General features: G+C 31.8%; 1 protein-coding gene across 1 annotated transcript in view; it reads left to right on the top strand.

Annotated features, from left to right (window-relative positions):
* LOC107453912 (uncharacterized) overlaps positions 1 to 16,866 on the top strand; it is an 81,551-nt gene that overhangs the window by 40,576 nt on the left and 24,109 nt on the right. The window contains exons 15-22 of the mRNA XM_071181580.1: positions 775 to 906; positions 1,866 to 2,051; positions 3,309 to 3,449; positions 5,690 to 5,875; positions 9,307 to 9,441; positions 12,566 to 12,748; positions 14,165 to 14,296; positions 15,938 to 16,120. Coding sequence (XP_071037681.1) covers positions 775 to 906; positions 1,866 to 2,051; positions 3,309 to 3,449; positions 5,690 to 5,875; positions 9,307 to 9,441; positions 12,566 to 12,748; positions 14,165 to 14,296; positions 15,938 to 16,120 — 1,278 coding nt within the window. The remainder of the gene's footprint in view (positions 1 to 774; positions 907 to 1,865; positions 2,052 to 3,308; positions 3,450 to 5,689; positions 5,876 to 9,306; positions 9,442 to 12,565; positions 12,749 to 14,164; positions 14,297 to 15,937; positions 16,121 to 16,866) is intronic.

The raw sequence follows: 16,866 nt of genomic DNA on the forward strand, positions 1-16,866 counted from the left end.
GATAATGTACAGTTATGAAATTTTTATCTGGTTGCTCACTACGTGCTCTTGCGCGCCGAATCCAATCAATTAAAAATGAAAACTGTTGCCAGCGCGAGAAAAGAAATATCATCGGTTTTATTGATACATACATACTTACGTATTCGCGTTTTATATAATATAGATATATATTTTTCTGTTTGACTTTCATTCCTGGTTTCCATAAATAACTCGTGATGCCGCAACTGTATATGAAGAAGAATATAAAGAAAGAAGAATAAGAAAACAAACGAATCGGTTCATATTTGATAGTTATAATAAGTCATTGGATTATCAGCGTATTAGAGATTGGACGACTCAGTAAATTAGTGAATCGGCGTGTTCCTGGATGGGTAATTCAGGGGATCAGAGTTTAAATCTGTGACTTATAATACGACAGTTGACAACCACATTTTTGTCGGCGTAAATTTGAAACAATATTCTATTAAGGATAGCAAAAACACTTTTCATAGTGCAACGGTTTCCCTCTGAAGTTTTTAGAACTGTACAGCACATGAGGGAGAATTTACCCTCAAATAACAGAATCGCTAAAGAGCAGAAAATGCAGTTATCGTTACGATTAGCGTAAGGTAAATGCAGCGCAAAATTTTTTTACAGTACCGGTATCAAGCAAACAACTTGGTTTATTAAAATTTATGTATTTTTGATATCCTTTCATAAAATTTCCTTTTCATTATTTTTTATTTAAAGGTAACTGTATTTATGTTAATACATTTCTTACAATTCTGACTGTAGGTGACCTGACAAAGGAAGGTGAGGTACTTCAGTGGTTGATTAAGTTGAGCTCTGAAGACAGCATAGAAGAAGTAACGGAAGAAATACTATTAACCCTTGTAAAGGACAAAGGATATGTTTTGGCTTTCTTTGGTACTTTTACATTAATTGTGAACTTTTTCTTTTAATTTTCTATATAATTACTTTTAATGGACTTTTTTAAGGTATATTTTAATTGAAAATACTTTGCTTTAGTGTAAATTCTGTATTAACTACAAAGTAATCTTTAAAAATATCACACATTAGGATAAATCCAGGAAACACAATGTAGAGAATGAGTACTGAATATTATTCATTTATAATTTCTAAAATGGTTGCAATTATATCTTACTTGTTTCACAACTAAATTGATAATAAAATATTTTACTTTTTTATCTTCAAATAACAACTGAATGTTTTTTTTAATCACTTATTTTTACTTAGAATCTTGATTATATATATTCTGCTGTTAGAAGAATTATTTTACAGCCGTCGTTGAACAGCCGACCCAATTTCTTTATGGTTTGAGGATACTAATGTTCAACTACATAGCCTTGTCATTTTGAGCCCAATCCAGAAGACAATGGAACTCCTGGACCAGGTATTGGGAAAAATTTGCCTCCGTGGAGGACTTTTTGATGGAGCTAACCACGATTTGCGTTATATCGAGAGGAAAACCACGAAACACTCTCATGGTTAGCCCGACTGTAAAGGAACTCTAACCTATTATCTGTCTACCACAGAGGATATTTTACGGCAGCATTGTAGTCGGTGCAAGCCGGGTGCTCATCGACCAGCCATCGCTGATATTCGAACCCGGTTAACTTCATCGGAAGGCGAAAGCTCTATCCCCTGAGCCATCACGGCTCTCTAGAAAAAATAATAAAGATTTTTTTTTTTCAAAAATAATCTCATGTCGGGTGTTACTGTTAAATAAATGATTTACTGATAAATAAACTTTATTATAATGTATTTTAAAGCGACGGCTTTTTTTTCCGATTGATATTACATAATAGTTTACAACTGTAAAACAAAAAATGTAATTTTTTAAACTGGATCTTTTATCATTCTAGCACCAAATGACTGCACCCCCTGCCAGGAGATTCTAACCGAATTAGAGAACATCGACGACGAAACTGACGCCAACGGAATCCTACTGGTGACAACTGACGACATGAATGTCGCCAAGTTTAAAGCTAACGTCACTCAATTTCCTGCCCTCATACTTTTCCGGAATGAAGAACCTGTGGTATATGAAGGTGTTTTAATTCATTCCTATTTACTTTTTTACTCATTTTATCATTGGCGAAATTGAATTTATGCCCAACATTCCAACAATGTGAAACAATTGAAGGTTTCTCGAATTCTTGATAAAGGACATAACCTATCATGTTCCTTAGAGTCCAAATTTTATAGCGCGTTTAGTCAACACCTCCTAGAAAAGAGTAGGCCTCTGCACGGGTTACCATAAATATCCTTTAGTAGTCCAAACGTAATAACATATGTTGTATTTTCAACCACTGCGCAGCTTAGTACCCCGAACGTAATGACATCTTTCTTATTTTTCATCAACTGCGCAGTTAACTTCGTCACATCGGACTACTAAATTGATCCGTGCTGAGGCCTTCATACTTCTATAAGGTGTTGGTTTAGTTAGCCCGATGTTGCCAAAATCACCATGATGAGAAATGTGATAAATGCCGAATTGATTATCTGATGTAATAGGATCTTTAAGAGACTTCAATTTGATTTTGTAAACAGGCCTAATAATGACTTTAAAAAATCGGGAGAGGAATTTTATAACAAACGGGAGAAAAAATGGTTTTCTGTAAGGATCAGAAGAAGAGAGGGGTGAGAGTTTAGCAAGAGTTGAATCAGCTCTATAAAAATTGAATTCACGATTAGTAGCAAGCCAGCGGAGGAAGTTAGGTTCAGAAGAATCAGAGGAGTTCACGGAAAATGAAAGTACGAAATGCAGACATTTTCTGACGATTACGGTGTTTAGAACTAACTTAAGGGGGCAAAGAGATGGATAAATGTTTACGATAAACAGAGATGTAAAAATCATTAGGGTGCAAGGTTATTCAAAATAGCTAAAGTAAAACTGTGTCTATAGTAAACTGAATGGTGGGATCAATAGAGAAGACAACAGAAAGTAACTTTTAAAAATCAGTATCACTCTCTTCTAAGGCAAACGTATCTTTTCCACATGAGAATTTAAACAATTTAAAAACTTTTTCTTCAAAATAGTGCATAAAAATATCATAAACAATGGGCACCAGGGGGAGGCCCATGGCTAAACCCTCAATTTAATTATAAACATTACGATTGAATTAAAATGCAGCTCGAATGCAGGGATTATTCAATAGTGATATATATTTTATTAAATTTATAAAATTACTTTAACTAAATTTTTTTGAAACCAACAAAATGAAAAGTAATTTCGAATGAAGCTGCTTTTTAAAAACAACAGTATACATTGTGCTCATAGAAATGTATACATCATTCTTTATTAGGCGATCTGATGGATGAAGGAGCCATTCTCCAATGGGTGACAAGTAAAGAGGTCCTCCACAGCCCCAATGCAATCGAGGAAGTCAACAAGAGAATGTTGGAGAACATTCTGAACACTTCTCATTCTGTAGCTGTCTTCTTCTGTAAGTTCAACTCATTTAGGTGGACTTTTTCACACAGGAATGCAATAAAAGACTTTTGAGGCTGGTTTATCACTTTTACCGAGAAGGCTCCTTCTCTTTAAGTTGAAAGATTTGGGATTTCATCTTCGTTGTTGAGGATAACCGAATATGCACTCACAGGAAACAGCTGTCTCACTACATTAGAGTTCACAGTTCTTATTCTATACATCTAGTTCATTCCGCAAAAAATGCTAGTGTTTTACGTATGACTCACTAAAAGGTGACACTTCGGCAAATTTTTGCCGCATTTTCAGCAAACAGTTTTTTTTCTTGCAAAATTTTAGTCATACTAAGAAATGCTTGTTTTGGGGTTTTCTATTACTATAACTTTTTTAAAGACAGACGAATATCAGTTTCCAAATTGATTTAGTGGATTTTTTTAGCATGATTTTCATGGCTTGTAGTAGTTTTCATCGAATAAGTCATTAAAATATTTGCTATTTAAAACTTTTTCGAAGTGGCGTTTTTAAACAGGGTTACAAAGCTAAATTATGTAAAGTCAACGAGAATGGAAAGAAAATTAAGTTGTAACTTCAATGCGAATTCATCGCAGTTTATGTAGTAAATGGATGACTATCATCCGTCAGTTGCTAACAATGACATCATTTTTGGTGCAGACTAAATTTTGTATAATTAAATTTTCTTTTAGTAAGTTGAACCTCAAAAATCTATTTTGATAAATTTGATATTTATTTAGCATTAAAATTATTATAAATCAAAATTTAATATAATTTTTAAGAAATAGGAATTATTGGGGGAACAAACTACGAAAGGGATATAACTAACTATTATTTAAGAATTAAATTAAGAAAGAAAAAAAAAGAATGGAGCTTAGTTAGCTAAAATAGCTATAAAAAAATATTAGATATCAGTGTAATTGCCTTTGATACTAGCAAATTTTGTTCGTTACGAATTATTATTATGAAAGCTGTGAATAAGTACGTGTTTTTGGAGGAATTGCTCGTCTAGATTGCATTTTGATAAATCGAATTAAAGTTTACCAGAAGGGAGGAATTAATTCCAGTTACCAGGTCAGAAAGTTATTTCAGGTCTAAGAAAAGATATCAGTAGAAACATATCACTTTGTTTATCAAAAAATGATTATAAAATAGTAATAGCACAAATATTTATTTTGGAGAATATTTTTTTACCACATATACTTTTTTATTCGCTCAACACAGGGTTCAACAACTAGCATGTTTCTAAGATGTTTTGTATGTTACTTTAAGTAAAAGTATTTTTCACTTTATGTATCAAAGCCTAATTTAAATTGGTCTAACTCCGTTTATTAAAAACATTTAGCTAACCTCACTTTTATAATCCTACAAGTCTTTTTACTGAGACACATCTACCTTATTTCTGCTTTCAAGTAGAGGGTACCGTAAGTGAGACAAAATTGAAAAGAAAAAAAAAACAATTCTCTACTTTGACTTAGAAGCTCTATATCCCAAAATAAACAAATCGCTGTTGAACTATTTATTTTGGACACAGTTCAAAATGCGTGTTTAAAGAAATTGGACGGTTCCATTTAAGAAAATGAGCGTAGCATTTGATTTTGTTTTTCGAACTTATCTTACGAAAATTGTTCTTTTTTAAAGAATTAAAAAATAGATCTAAATTCATTTCCTAAGTCGTTCATCCGCATAAATAATTTAACTCTTTTTTTTAGAAATTAGTCTTTTTTTTAAAAGATTTTAAATTACAATAGTTCTTCTTACAAGAATGTTACTGGTCCAATACATTTATAATGGTGGCATTAAAATTAACGTCGTATGTATTTAGTTTTTCTTAAACCGCTATATAGTTGAGTGTCCTGTATACGAAGAAATCACCTGACAGTTTGCATTTGTAATATACACGGCCACCTTTACTAAAGTAGATTAATAGGGGGCTAGTTTCTGTAGGAATAATGTAAACCGGTCCCCCAAGGTTTGATATGGCCCCTCTGTATAAAGGAAAGGATTTATTCACCATCATCTGCTTATATATTTGAAAACTTCTTCTGTTTTCCATATTCGTTGCCTCAAATACGAAATCCGTTTGGTTTTTAAGCTCGGGTTGAACATTGAAAAGGCACATTGCGAGCTGTTTTGTTAAACCTGCCTGTGTCCAGAATAAAAACGAAATAGGGTTCTAATAAGGCATTATTTAAATAACAATTTGTACATTTCTCTCCGTGTTTATAATAGTTCTATTTTCAGATAAGAAAACAAATTGCAAGCTGTGTGAAGAAGTTCTTCAGCTTTTAGAGAGCATCGACGGTGAGGCAGAGGAGAATCACGTGGATTTCGTGAAGGTGTCCAATCCTGAAGTGGCAGAGATTCACAATGTGACTCAGTTTCCAACCCTCCTCTTCTTTCGCAAAAGATCTCCTTTCACATACATCGGTGATTAGTTTTCATTTTTTTAATTTTCAACAACAACTTCTGAAATGGGATACCTGCAAGTGTAGGTATCTCAATCCTCATGGGTTGTTGAAACATGGTATTTGTTTACGTTAGAAACTGTTCTTTCCATTCTAGTTCAAGTAAGCTAAACCCTCTAGGTATCAATTCTCAACCTAAGTGACACATTCTAAATTCTTTCACAAAGATTTCAATTCTTTCACTATATATTTACACAGAGACTTAACACAAAGACAGGCATTAAGTCATGTAGAACATAAACTAATGATGCATCGAAGTTGCCAGGTACACAAAACAAAAATATATCACGGTTACAATAAAAAAAGCATGAATAAATAGTAAATCTAAGTAAGTAAAAGAAGTAGACGAGAAAGAAATATATTTCAACTCATTCGATGTGCGATACGTCTCTGTATTTCATTAACTTATCGTTAATTAACATTCTAATTTATGTGGAGAAACTTAGCTCAACTTTGCGCCATTTTGCTGATAAAGATTAGCTGACGTCATTGGTCACATGTGTGGGTATGAGAAGTTTTCTTCTTCTTGAAGTGCAAGTATTCAATTGGGAAAAAAAATGCTTTCATAAATCCTGATCTGCAAACTGTTTTAAAAAATATTTATTAAGGATAAAGATTTGAGGACACAGATTGTATATTGAAAGGTAGTTCGCGAAAGATGTGTGTATAACACAGATCTAAATTTTTATTTCTGATGACAATTAAGTTTTAAACTTAAATTTCTGTTTAATTTTTGGAATAAATTTATAATCTCTCCAGTGAAAGAATGAATTATCGCAACAGCTTTCTATAAATTCCTTAAAAAAGTAAACAAAGAAATAAAAAATTAAACCAAAAACGCCGATTTCGGTCATTTATGATGTCAACTGAACCAATGTAACAAAAGATTTTTTTTAATAATGTCTAATTAAATAGGACCACCAAACGTTGATGATTATCGATCCGCGAGAATTTTATAATTTTCTTATCGACCCCTTAAATTAAAATGATAATTTTATGTCAATCATTAAGATGGATATAAAACATTGAATTTTTATTTTTTTATTGATTTTTTTTTTGTATAAATGCTATTTTGGACGCTTGATTAGATTAACTATGTTGGGTTCGAAATTTGTTAGGTTCAGTCTTAAATTGCCTTGGAGCTCCACATTCAATTTGGTGCTGCTTTATCAAAATAGAAAAAAAAATAACTAGAGCTAGATTCAACCATGGAAATTCAAACAAGAAGATGCAATGTTGCAGTACGATACTTATGCATGATATTCATATTCTTATAATTTGAATCACAGTTGGATTATTAAAAAGCATCTTTTCTTCGAAGTTAGTTAATAATTCAGTGACTTTATCTTTTAAATAATTGTTGATACTTTCAACTTTGGCGAAACGTGACGAGAAAATCCATTTTTGGACATTCACATTTTCAATATCACTAAAACGTAATTTAAAATCATCTTTTAATTTTTAAAATCTTTGAAATTAGCATCCATTCATAGACCCCCTAAAACAGATCTATCTCTAATTATACTATGCAGACCCGGAGGTCTAGATGTTTAGAAATAGAAACTAAAAGCATAAATTTTAAATAGGACGGTTCAGGGCTCGAAAAACAGCCCGTCCGCCCATACTGCCGTACAGCAACATTTTTGTTATCTTACAAGAGTCCAGCGCCTCACTTCTAAAATGACCCTCTAATCTAGAACAGCAACATACTGCGCATGCGCATGGTAGATTGATGTTTTTTGCGTCTAGGAGTACTGCAGCAGTTGAAAGGAACTTTTCAGCAATGAACTTACAAAAAAACACATTACGTAAGCGTTAAACGCAATTATGTTCATCCACCTAAATGGTAAACCCCTTTCAGATTTCTGTGCAGAAACCTCTATAAATCACTGACTTGATTGTCGAACTGACAAACATCATATTTGATTCATTTAAAAAACACAGTACCCTTGGATAAATTGACATTCCAGATAACTTGACCTTNCTAGAGCTAGATTCAACCATGGAAATTCAAACAAGAAGAAGCAATGTTGCAGTACGATACTTATGCGTAATATTCATATTCTTCTAAATTTGAATCACAGTTGGATTATTAAAAAGCATTTTTTCTTCGAAGTTAGTTAATAATTCAGTGACTTTATCTTTTAAATAATAGTTGATACTTTCAACTTCGGAGAAACGTGACGAGAAAATCCATTTTAGGACATTCACATTTTCAATATCACTAAAACGTAATTTAAAATCATCTTTTAATTTTTAAAATCTTCGAAATTAGCATTCATTCATAGACCCTCTAGAACAGATCTATCTCTAATTATACTATACAGACCCGGAGGTCTAGATTTTTAGAAATAGAATCTAAAAGCATAAATTTTAAATAGGACGGTTACTTGATAATACCCTTAACAAATGGTAGCAATAAATAAGTTATATTTTCATGTGTGTGATTGATTTTTAGAAGAAAGCTATTGAGCTTTTGGATACATGTCCTAAAATGTAACGCATGAATCCGCACTATTATTATAACAAAAATTGGATTAGAGTAAAGTAAGTTTAAGCTTATTCATCTATCTTTTAAATAATTGTTCAAGCATTTTTTTATGATTTTATGAGATATTTCAGTAATAAAATATCATTTTCTTAGAAGTGAAATATAGGATTCTCTTAATCATGTAACGCGCTCTACGGCGATAGTTTTTCAGATAAATTTATTGTTTTAAATAATCTGACGATGAAAAAATGTTACAGAGAGTTATTTTCATTTAAGTAGGAAATTATATTGCATAAATAGTGAATATTGAGTGTATATGTCACTTTGAAAAATCGATTATTTATCATAGTGACAATTTAGAAATTGTTGACTTTCACCGGTGAGTGAGAGCAATCACCTTGTCGCTTTGGTAAATGTCCAAAATATGTGCTAGATCTGTTTTGATACTAATTTCTCCATCGATATATTTAAATATTTATTCGATATTTTAATATCCAATTAAAATAGATGAGAGGTATGGGGATAATAATCGGTATTTTCTGCAATACCCGGTATTCCCTACACTAATTTTTTAAAGTGATGCGACATAGTTTGGTATTCCCTACCCTGGTTTTTCCTAATCTTTCTGAATCCGATATTAAAAGATCGAATAAATATTGAAATTTCAATCCATAAATTAATATCAATTTGCATATAACTAATATTTCAGACATTCAAAAAAGTGACAATGTGATTCTTGACATTCTCCAGATTTTAGTCTTTCACAGTAACACATATAGCGTAAATATCAATAGAATTCAGAATTATCTACTCTTAACTTGATTTTTCCATTTTTTGAGTAGTGCCCTGTATAATATTTAACTTTATCAATACCGTTTCACGTTATGTTTGTTGTGTATCAGGGGATTTGAAACAACCGGAGGAGATATTGAAGTGGTTGATTGAAAACAGAGATCGACCTGACAGCGTCATCGAAGATGTTGACAGAAAAGTGCTGGAAGTCTTGCTTGAAGAGCAAACAATTGCCGTCTTCTTTTGTATGTTTCATTTTCTTGATTTTTATAATTTTTACCAATACCAGTGTAAAATACAGTGGACAAAGAAAGTTTCACCAAATTATCACCATATCATTTCAGATTGTAACCAGTACATATTTTTTTTTAAAAAAGCTAATTTTATAAAAACATTGAAATGAATGTTTTAGAACAGATGATTAAAAAAAATTCCGGCACAGTTTATTTGCACATGTAACTAATGTAAAAGTACTTCAACAGCAAAAAATAACTATTTCAGTGAGTGAGTTCCGTGGCACGGTGCTTTTGGGGCTCTCTCCGAAATCTTTCAACTTTTAAAGCGTTAGCAATCGTTTGACTGCTGATTTTTCGAACGATCCAGTTCATAATTTCCAAGTAACGTCATTATTCTTTATCAAATAACAATTATTCTATCAATATTTTAAATAATTCTATCATGAAACAAATTCAACAAGGAAGTTTAAAAGCTTAAAGAATAATAAATGCAATAACGATTTCTAGAAACTCAAGGAACGTTTTTACTGGATCTGTTCTGCTTGAAATGTACCAATCAGATTCCCGATTTCTAAATGTATATTCGACATCAGTTTTTTATTTTGATTAAAAAAATTATAATAGAAAATACAGTCTGTGCATCATTGGTAAATATTTTGTATTAAAATGAAAATTTTGCTTTCCAAAAATTTTTTTAACTTAATGCAAAATTTTTCGTTTTTCATTAAAAGTTGTTGTAGTTCATTTACGTCGCATTAGAGCTGCACATTAGGCATTGGCGACGGTCTGGGAAACATCCCTGAGGATGATCCGAAAACATGTCATCACAATTTTGATCCTCTGCAGAGGAGATGTCACCCAATGCTTCGGTAGCCCGACGACCTGCACGCGAAGTCGAGCACTCCTTCATTAAAAGAGAACAGATGTCATTCTCATTTATTATTAAAACCGATTAAACTTTTTTGGCGGTTTCTGAACGACTGTAGCAGCACTTCTTTGAGGCCTCTCCAAAAATTCAAAAGCAAAGATCTCACCCAATGAAAAATCTTAAAAAAATAACAACGTATCTGGCATATAGTTTTTCATTGTTTGTAAAAAAATCGCGTTGTTTAGCTCCATTTTGTGGTTTAAATGAAAATGGTCAACCGGATATTACAGAAGCACTTTTTGCATATAAATGAACATCTTCTTGAAAATTTTAACATTTGGGCTATCATATTCATCGTTATTTTACTTCAAATAAGAGTTTGTGAAATTTGAGGCGAAGTTAAAAACTTAACCTATAATTCACACACTTGGTTAATTAAAATAACTGAAGGAAATGGCTTAAGACTAATTTTGAAACGTGGTCTTATTCATGACAAATTAGCCAAAGTTCGCCATATATTAGTTACACAACCTTTTTTATACACCCGAGCACTCAGCCCGAAACAAATTTAATTTAAGTTGGTAGGTAGTTATTTCATTTACGTCGCACTAGAGTTGCATAATGGGCTATTGGCGGCGGTCTGAGAAACATCCGCGAGGAGGATCCAAAGACATGCCATCGCAATTTTAATCCTCTGAAGAGGGGATAGCTCCCCTGGTTTGGTAGCCCGATGACCTGCACGCGAAGTCAAGCCCCTTACGGTAGAACAGTTTAACGAGGATCAATACCGCGCACCCTCGGTCCCTAAGCAGGCTGATCAAAGTGGTCACCCACCCACCAGTGATGCTTGACTCCTGGGAACCGCGCTTTTACGATCAGTCCACTGCGGAACAAATTTAATTTAAGAAATCATAAGAAGAAGACGTTGTTATGAACTATTCTTCACGAAGTAGCTCTGCTTACTTTGTCTTAAACTTCGACAGAATTGAAATAATTATCCAAAGTATATTTTATCAACAATTTAAAGTTATTAGTAGAATGATTACTATTTCAAACTTCTTATAACTTTAAAAAATTCTGCTTTTTTATGACATGTAAATTTAATTCTTTGAAGAAAAAAAAATTGCCAAAAATTTTTTTTATTTAATAATATTGAATTAAATTCTTTTGTTTTATGAAACGAGGCATGAAATCAAACTTAATCAAATTTATAAAACATCAGCTAATTGAAAAAATGTAGATAAAAAAATTCAGTTCAACTGAAACAGATGAAATACAAAATTGTTAAAAATTAGGTACGGGATAAAACTTCTACAGATATAAAAATTTAGTTACATAAAATACTTTTTTAAAAAAAAGAGAAAGTGGATTAAGGCCGAGTTGCTAAAATTTGAAAGTCGGTTTGACACAGAAACTATCAGATTTAATCAATGTTTAGTGGAGTATAATTTTCGCATAAGTCATAGATCCATAAGTTCTACAGGATATTTAGAAATACCAGAATTTCAGTGAAAAAGTAATTCACATCTTTATTTTATAAGAATATTTTATCTAAATTTCACGTATGAAGTAATTATCTCCTTCATCCCCTCCACTGCAGCTTTCGAGGGCCGAGCAAAAACCCTTTTCCACTTTCGATCCACTTCTCTCATCATTTTTTTTTCTTTTTTTTTAAGCTTGAAAATACATCATTACAATACAAATAATTGGCATCTGATGTCTCTTTTTGGTCATCTTATTTTCAGTTTTCCTTTATTTCTTCTTTTTCTTTCTTTTTTGAGTTACTGGAAAACATTTTTCTTTTTCTTGATCGAACATTTAAAAAAGAAATTATCTTTTCGTTTCTTTGTCCTGACATTCTCAATCGCCTTATATGGTAAAGGTAGTACTCGGTCTTTACCGAAAAACTTCGGTCGTTTACTCGGTCAAAACAAAAACATGCTATTTCTGGATTGAATCCTTATTGTTTGTTAGAGAATGAATGTATAATATGCTGAATCTAAAATGGTTTCTTATAACGGTATCGATCCACTCAAAAGAGAAATAACATCAGAGAGTTGACGACACTGTAAAACAAACTTATCTGCACAGATACACTTAAAAAGAAATGACATTAATAATATCAACAGTTTTTCAACCGTTTAAAAGTTTCAATTTTTGAAACCACGCGATTTAAAAAGTGGCCGTTGTAAAACATCTGGCCAGTAGCGAGATTTTCTTATTCTGCACTACAATAATTGAATAACCAAGTCTTTTCTCCAACAGATGATGAAAACTGCACTATGTGTGATTCTATTTTGCAAGAATTGGAAAATATCGACGATGATTCGGATCGATATGGAGTTCAGATGCTGAAGACTGACGACACAGAATTCGCCGCCGAACTGGGAGTGTCTGTCGTCCCATCATTTGTCTACTTCGAAAACATGATACCCAGCATTTACGATGGTAATTATTCTATCCCTCTTTTAAGCAGAAAACAGTTTATTTCAGAGACTCAAACATAATTATACGAATGAGGTAAAAAGATACAATTTAAGTTTATCTCGCTTGATACAAAACAGGTTAAAATGTGATTTATTTTATTTTATTCTCAACGTTTAACATCTGCTTCAACGCGAAAAAGAAGGAAAACTACGGAATTTTATATCAAAACTTTTTCATATAATTATCAGATTTCCACTTAACGGTTCGCGGGACTCGCCTTGAATATTCCAATTAATGAGTGAATTTCAGTGTTTTAAGTAACGAAATGAATGCAATAAATGCATTTTCTCTGAGTAAACATACGTTTTTTCAACATACTTTTACATACCTTTTATTACAAGGTAACAAATTTTTACATCGTTCTAAAGAATGGGTTTTAAAATGGCAAAGTAAAAGGTTTAAGTGCAGCCGCTCGAATAGCCTCTGAGTTATCAAACTTTTAAAAAGTAGTATTTTTAGCTCTACGTGATTAGGGTTATGTAGACTGTTAATATATATTAGTGAGGAAAAGTGAAAGCCGCATTCGGAGCCTAAGAAAACACTAGTGAGGAAAACAGAAATGAAAACATCAAAACCTGTTTGATTGCGTGACAAGACAGAAAAGAATCTAAACACACTAAAACGCCTCCGTGTTTCAACAGACAATCAGAGTGGTTTTTATATCTTTCGTCCCACCTTATTCACTAGTGATTCGACAGATTTCGTTTTACGTTACTCTCTAGATTAAATATCAATTTGTGAGCCACATCGTTATACTTTTTTATTTTATTTTTGAGAAGAATTCTAAAAATATATACTGGTTGTCCAGTGAAAGGCAGACTGATTTCAAAATTAAAAATCTCGTAAAAGAAGGTGATATAAATAAAGGAAACAAACGGTACATTTTATGATTAAATTATAAATATTTCAGACAGAAATTTTAAAAATTAGTTAAAAAAGTAGACGCTGAAAGTCATTGATGACCAGAGCTATCGGTTTTAGCTTACAATGGAAAGAGGTTGTTGTACCGGATTATTAGGCATCATGCATTCTATTGAACACCGTGTGTTTCTTTTCTTTTCTTTTTTTTTTTTGGTGCAACTAGAAAATTTGAGATTAGATAAAATTCTACGGCATTTGTATTCTTATTAAGAACTTTGTTCATTGTACAACGCCATCTGCTGATAATTTTTTTTATCTGAAATCCGAAGTTTTGGTATAAAATTTTTAAAACTTTTATAATAAACATATCGTCTGTTTCAATCCCATTACGCTCCTTTGTTATCGAGTTTTTTCATTTTGAAATCAGCCAATCTTCCGCTGGTATTAAGGGTGATTTTTGCAGAACACCCTGAATTCAAATTGCATTCAACGACTAAGTGAAGTTGACTTTTTCAGGTGACCTCATGAATGAGAATGAACTCCTTGAGTGGCTGGTCATGCAAAAGACAGAAGACACCATTGAAAACATAAACAGGGATATGCTGTTCCGCATGATTGAAGAGCAAGAGTATTTGGCCATATATTTCTGTAAGTTTCAATTCTCTTATTCAAATGAACTCTCCAACATAAGCTGTCCTGATTATCAAACAGCACTTTTTTTTCAATAGATTTCAAAATACTGGATTCAACTACGTTATTCCGGTTTGAAAAAAGCATTAAAAGAGATAAAGAAGTTGCAGTCAATGCTAAGTTCCTATATCCCGGGATGAAATCACGAATGTCTAAACCACAAGCGTAATCTGCACAAAACCGTAACTATCGATATTTTCACGAGCGCACGTGATATAGAGGCTAATACTATCAGAGAAGTGTATTCCGGGGAATGCCCGTTACCTGAAGGTGCATCCATTGTGAACAACAAGACTCTTTGTCGTAGTCCCGGATTTGAAATTCGCCATTTCATCTGAACAACCAGAAGTCTTTCTGTAACGAATATATTTCTATAAGGGTATTTTGTAACGAATGTATTAACAAATATATTTCTGTCAGGATCTCATTGAGATAATTAGCCCATATGCATAACTAATTTTTGCTCTGTCTGAAGTTCTTCTGTATAAACTTTCTAAAATCCGTATTAAATGTTTTATTGACTTTAAAATAAACTAATAAGGGAAATATTTTCGTCCATAGACCCAAATTACGATATATATTGGAGGTATAATTCCATCACTTAAAATATAACATTTTAAGTTTATTTTTTATGTTTGTATGCCTTTATAAAGCAATCGTTTAAATGAAAATATAATTGAATTTGTACTCGTGGGTCGGATCAATTAATTACAATGAAAGATTATTAAAAAGGTTCGAAGTTTTATTCAAGTAAAGCTTTGGACAGCTTTATCATCAAAAGATACTTGATCTTTTAATTTGAGTCTAGTAAATTTTGTTTCATTATTATCAAAATGGGAAGAAATACATCATAAAAATATCCTACAATGTGAAAAAGTGTTAAGAATTAATTTTTTTAATGTTTTATCTAATAATTAAAAATAATAATTTAAATTAAGAAATTAAATTCTGTTTAAAAAATACTTTTTATCTCATTTAAGGAATTACTTTCTTCTAATCTATTTCTAAGTAAAACTACATATTAATAAATATACTATAAATATACTAATATACTAAGTAAAACTACTACGTTAAATTACTAAAAATCAAAAAGACGGCAAACCCGACAGTCAAAAAATTTAAGAAAAAACATGAAAGCGAAAAAATTGAAAAATTCAAAATATTAGACTACAAACAAAACGTTGTTGTTCAATATCTCCGTTGTTTAGTAACGTTAAATCTGTCACCCTAAGAATGTCTAATACTAGAATTGGGATTGTGAAAAGATCTTGTCTGGAAAGCCCCAGACAATCTAGAATAAGGTCAGGGGTGGGCCTGATGGTAAGCACACTTCACAATGATTGAACTAAACATTGTTACATCTAACGTACAATTACAGTTTTCAATTACTGCTCTCGTGGATTGAAAAACACAGCCCTAATATAAGGCTTAACGCATTTGAATTCAGTGCCATATATGAAAAGAAATTTCAGTATTTTATACTATTCTTGGTGCCATTTCTGTCTAGTGCCACGACTTTGCCAAAATAAGTTAAGTTCTCAGGTTCTACAAATAGGAAAATAAAGAGTGACGCAGAATCTAAAAATAAATGTTTTTCAGACAAAGAAAATGACAAAGAAAGTAAAGATATTCTGAAACACTTGGAACAGATTGATGATGACTGCAGTGATTATGAGGTGCAACTTTTAAAGATGTCGGATTTTTTGATGGCCAAAAAATACAGAGTCAGGAACCCTCCCGGATTAGTGTTTTTCCGACATGGCAACCCTATTGTTTATCCAGGTACAATCGCTATTTATTAATAGGTTCAAGTTTTTTTTTTTAATCGAAAATAATCCGTTGTAGCTTTTTTTATGTTGTAACAAAACACAAAATATATGCACCATTTACAATGAAGTGAATAGTTACTACTGGCCACAGGGCGAATAAATGTAATAAATGACTATAAAAAAATTGCCTGAAAGTCGGCATCTGATTCCTTTTTTTTTGTCAAAAATGCGCCCCATAAACGCTTTTTAATTATTTTTAATAAATATGGAAATTATTATGAATATTTTTTAATACTCCGAAAATCACATAATTTCAAGCATGTTATTATTAAATTTTTCTTCACTTTTGCAAAGAACTTTGTAATGTTTAAAATGTTTTCACTGTTGTTTCAAAGAAAATACATCACATTATTATTATAAGAAATCTTCTTAATTGTTTAAAACCTAAAATTTTAGCAAAAAATACTAATTTCGCACTGCATGATGCAAAACACATTGTGGTGTACATTCAAATAATTTATGTGCTTTGCAGGCGATTATTGCCCACTTTCACAAAAATCTGATTTTGTGAAATATCTACTCACAATTTTGTGAAAATAGAATCCGGTTTTTGCAATTTTAAGAAAAATAGAATAACCATTTTTGTGATAGATAAGGTCTGTTTATCTGAATTTATCAAAATTTTTTGAATCCAAGAATCATGTCTGTCAGAGTAGATATGTATTTGAAATATACATGCATTGTAAATATATATATGGG

Source organism: Parasteatoda tepidariorum, chromosome 6 (assembly GCF_043381705.1).
Source record: "Parasteatoda tepidariorum isolate YZ-2023 chromosome 6, CAS_Ptep_4.0, whole genome shotgun sequence".
Classification (NCBI taxonomy): domain Eukaryota; kingdom Metazoa; phylum Arthropoda; class Arachnida; order Araneae; family Theridiidae; genus Parasteatoda; species Parasteatoda tepidariorum.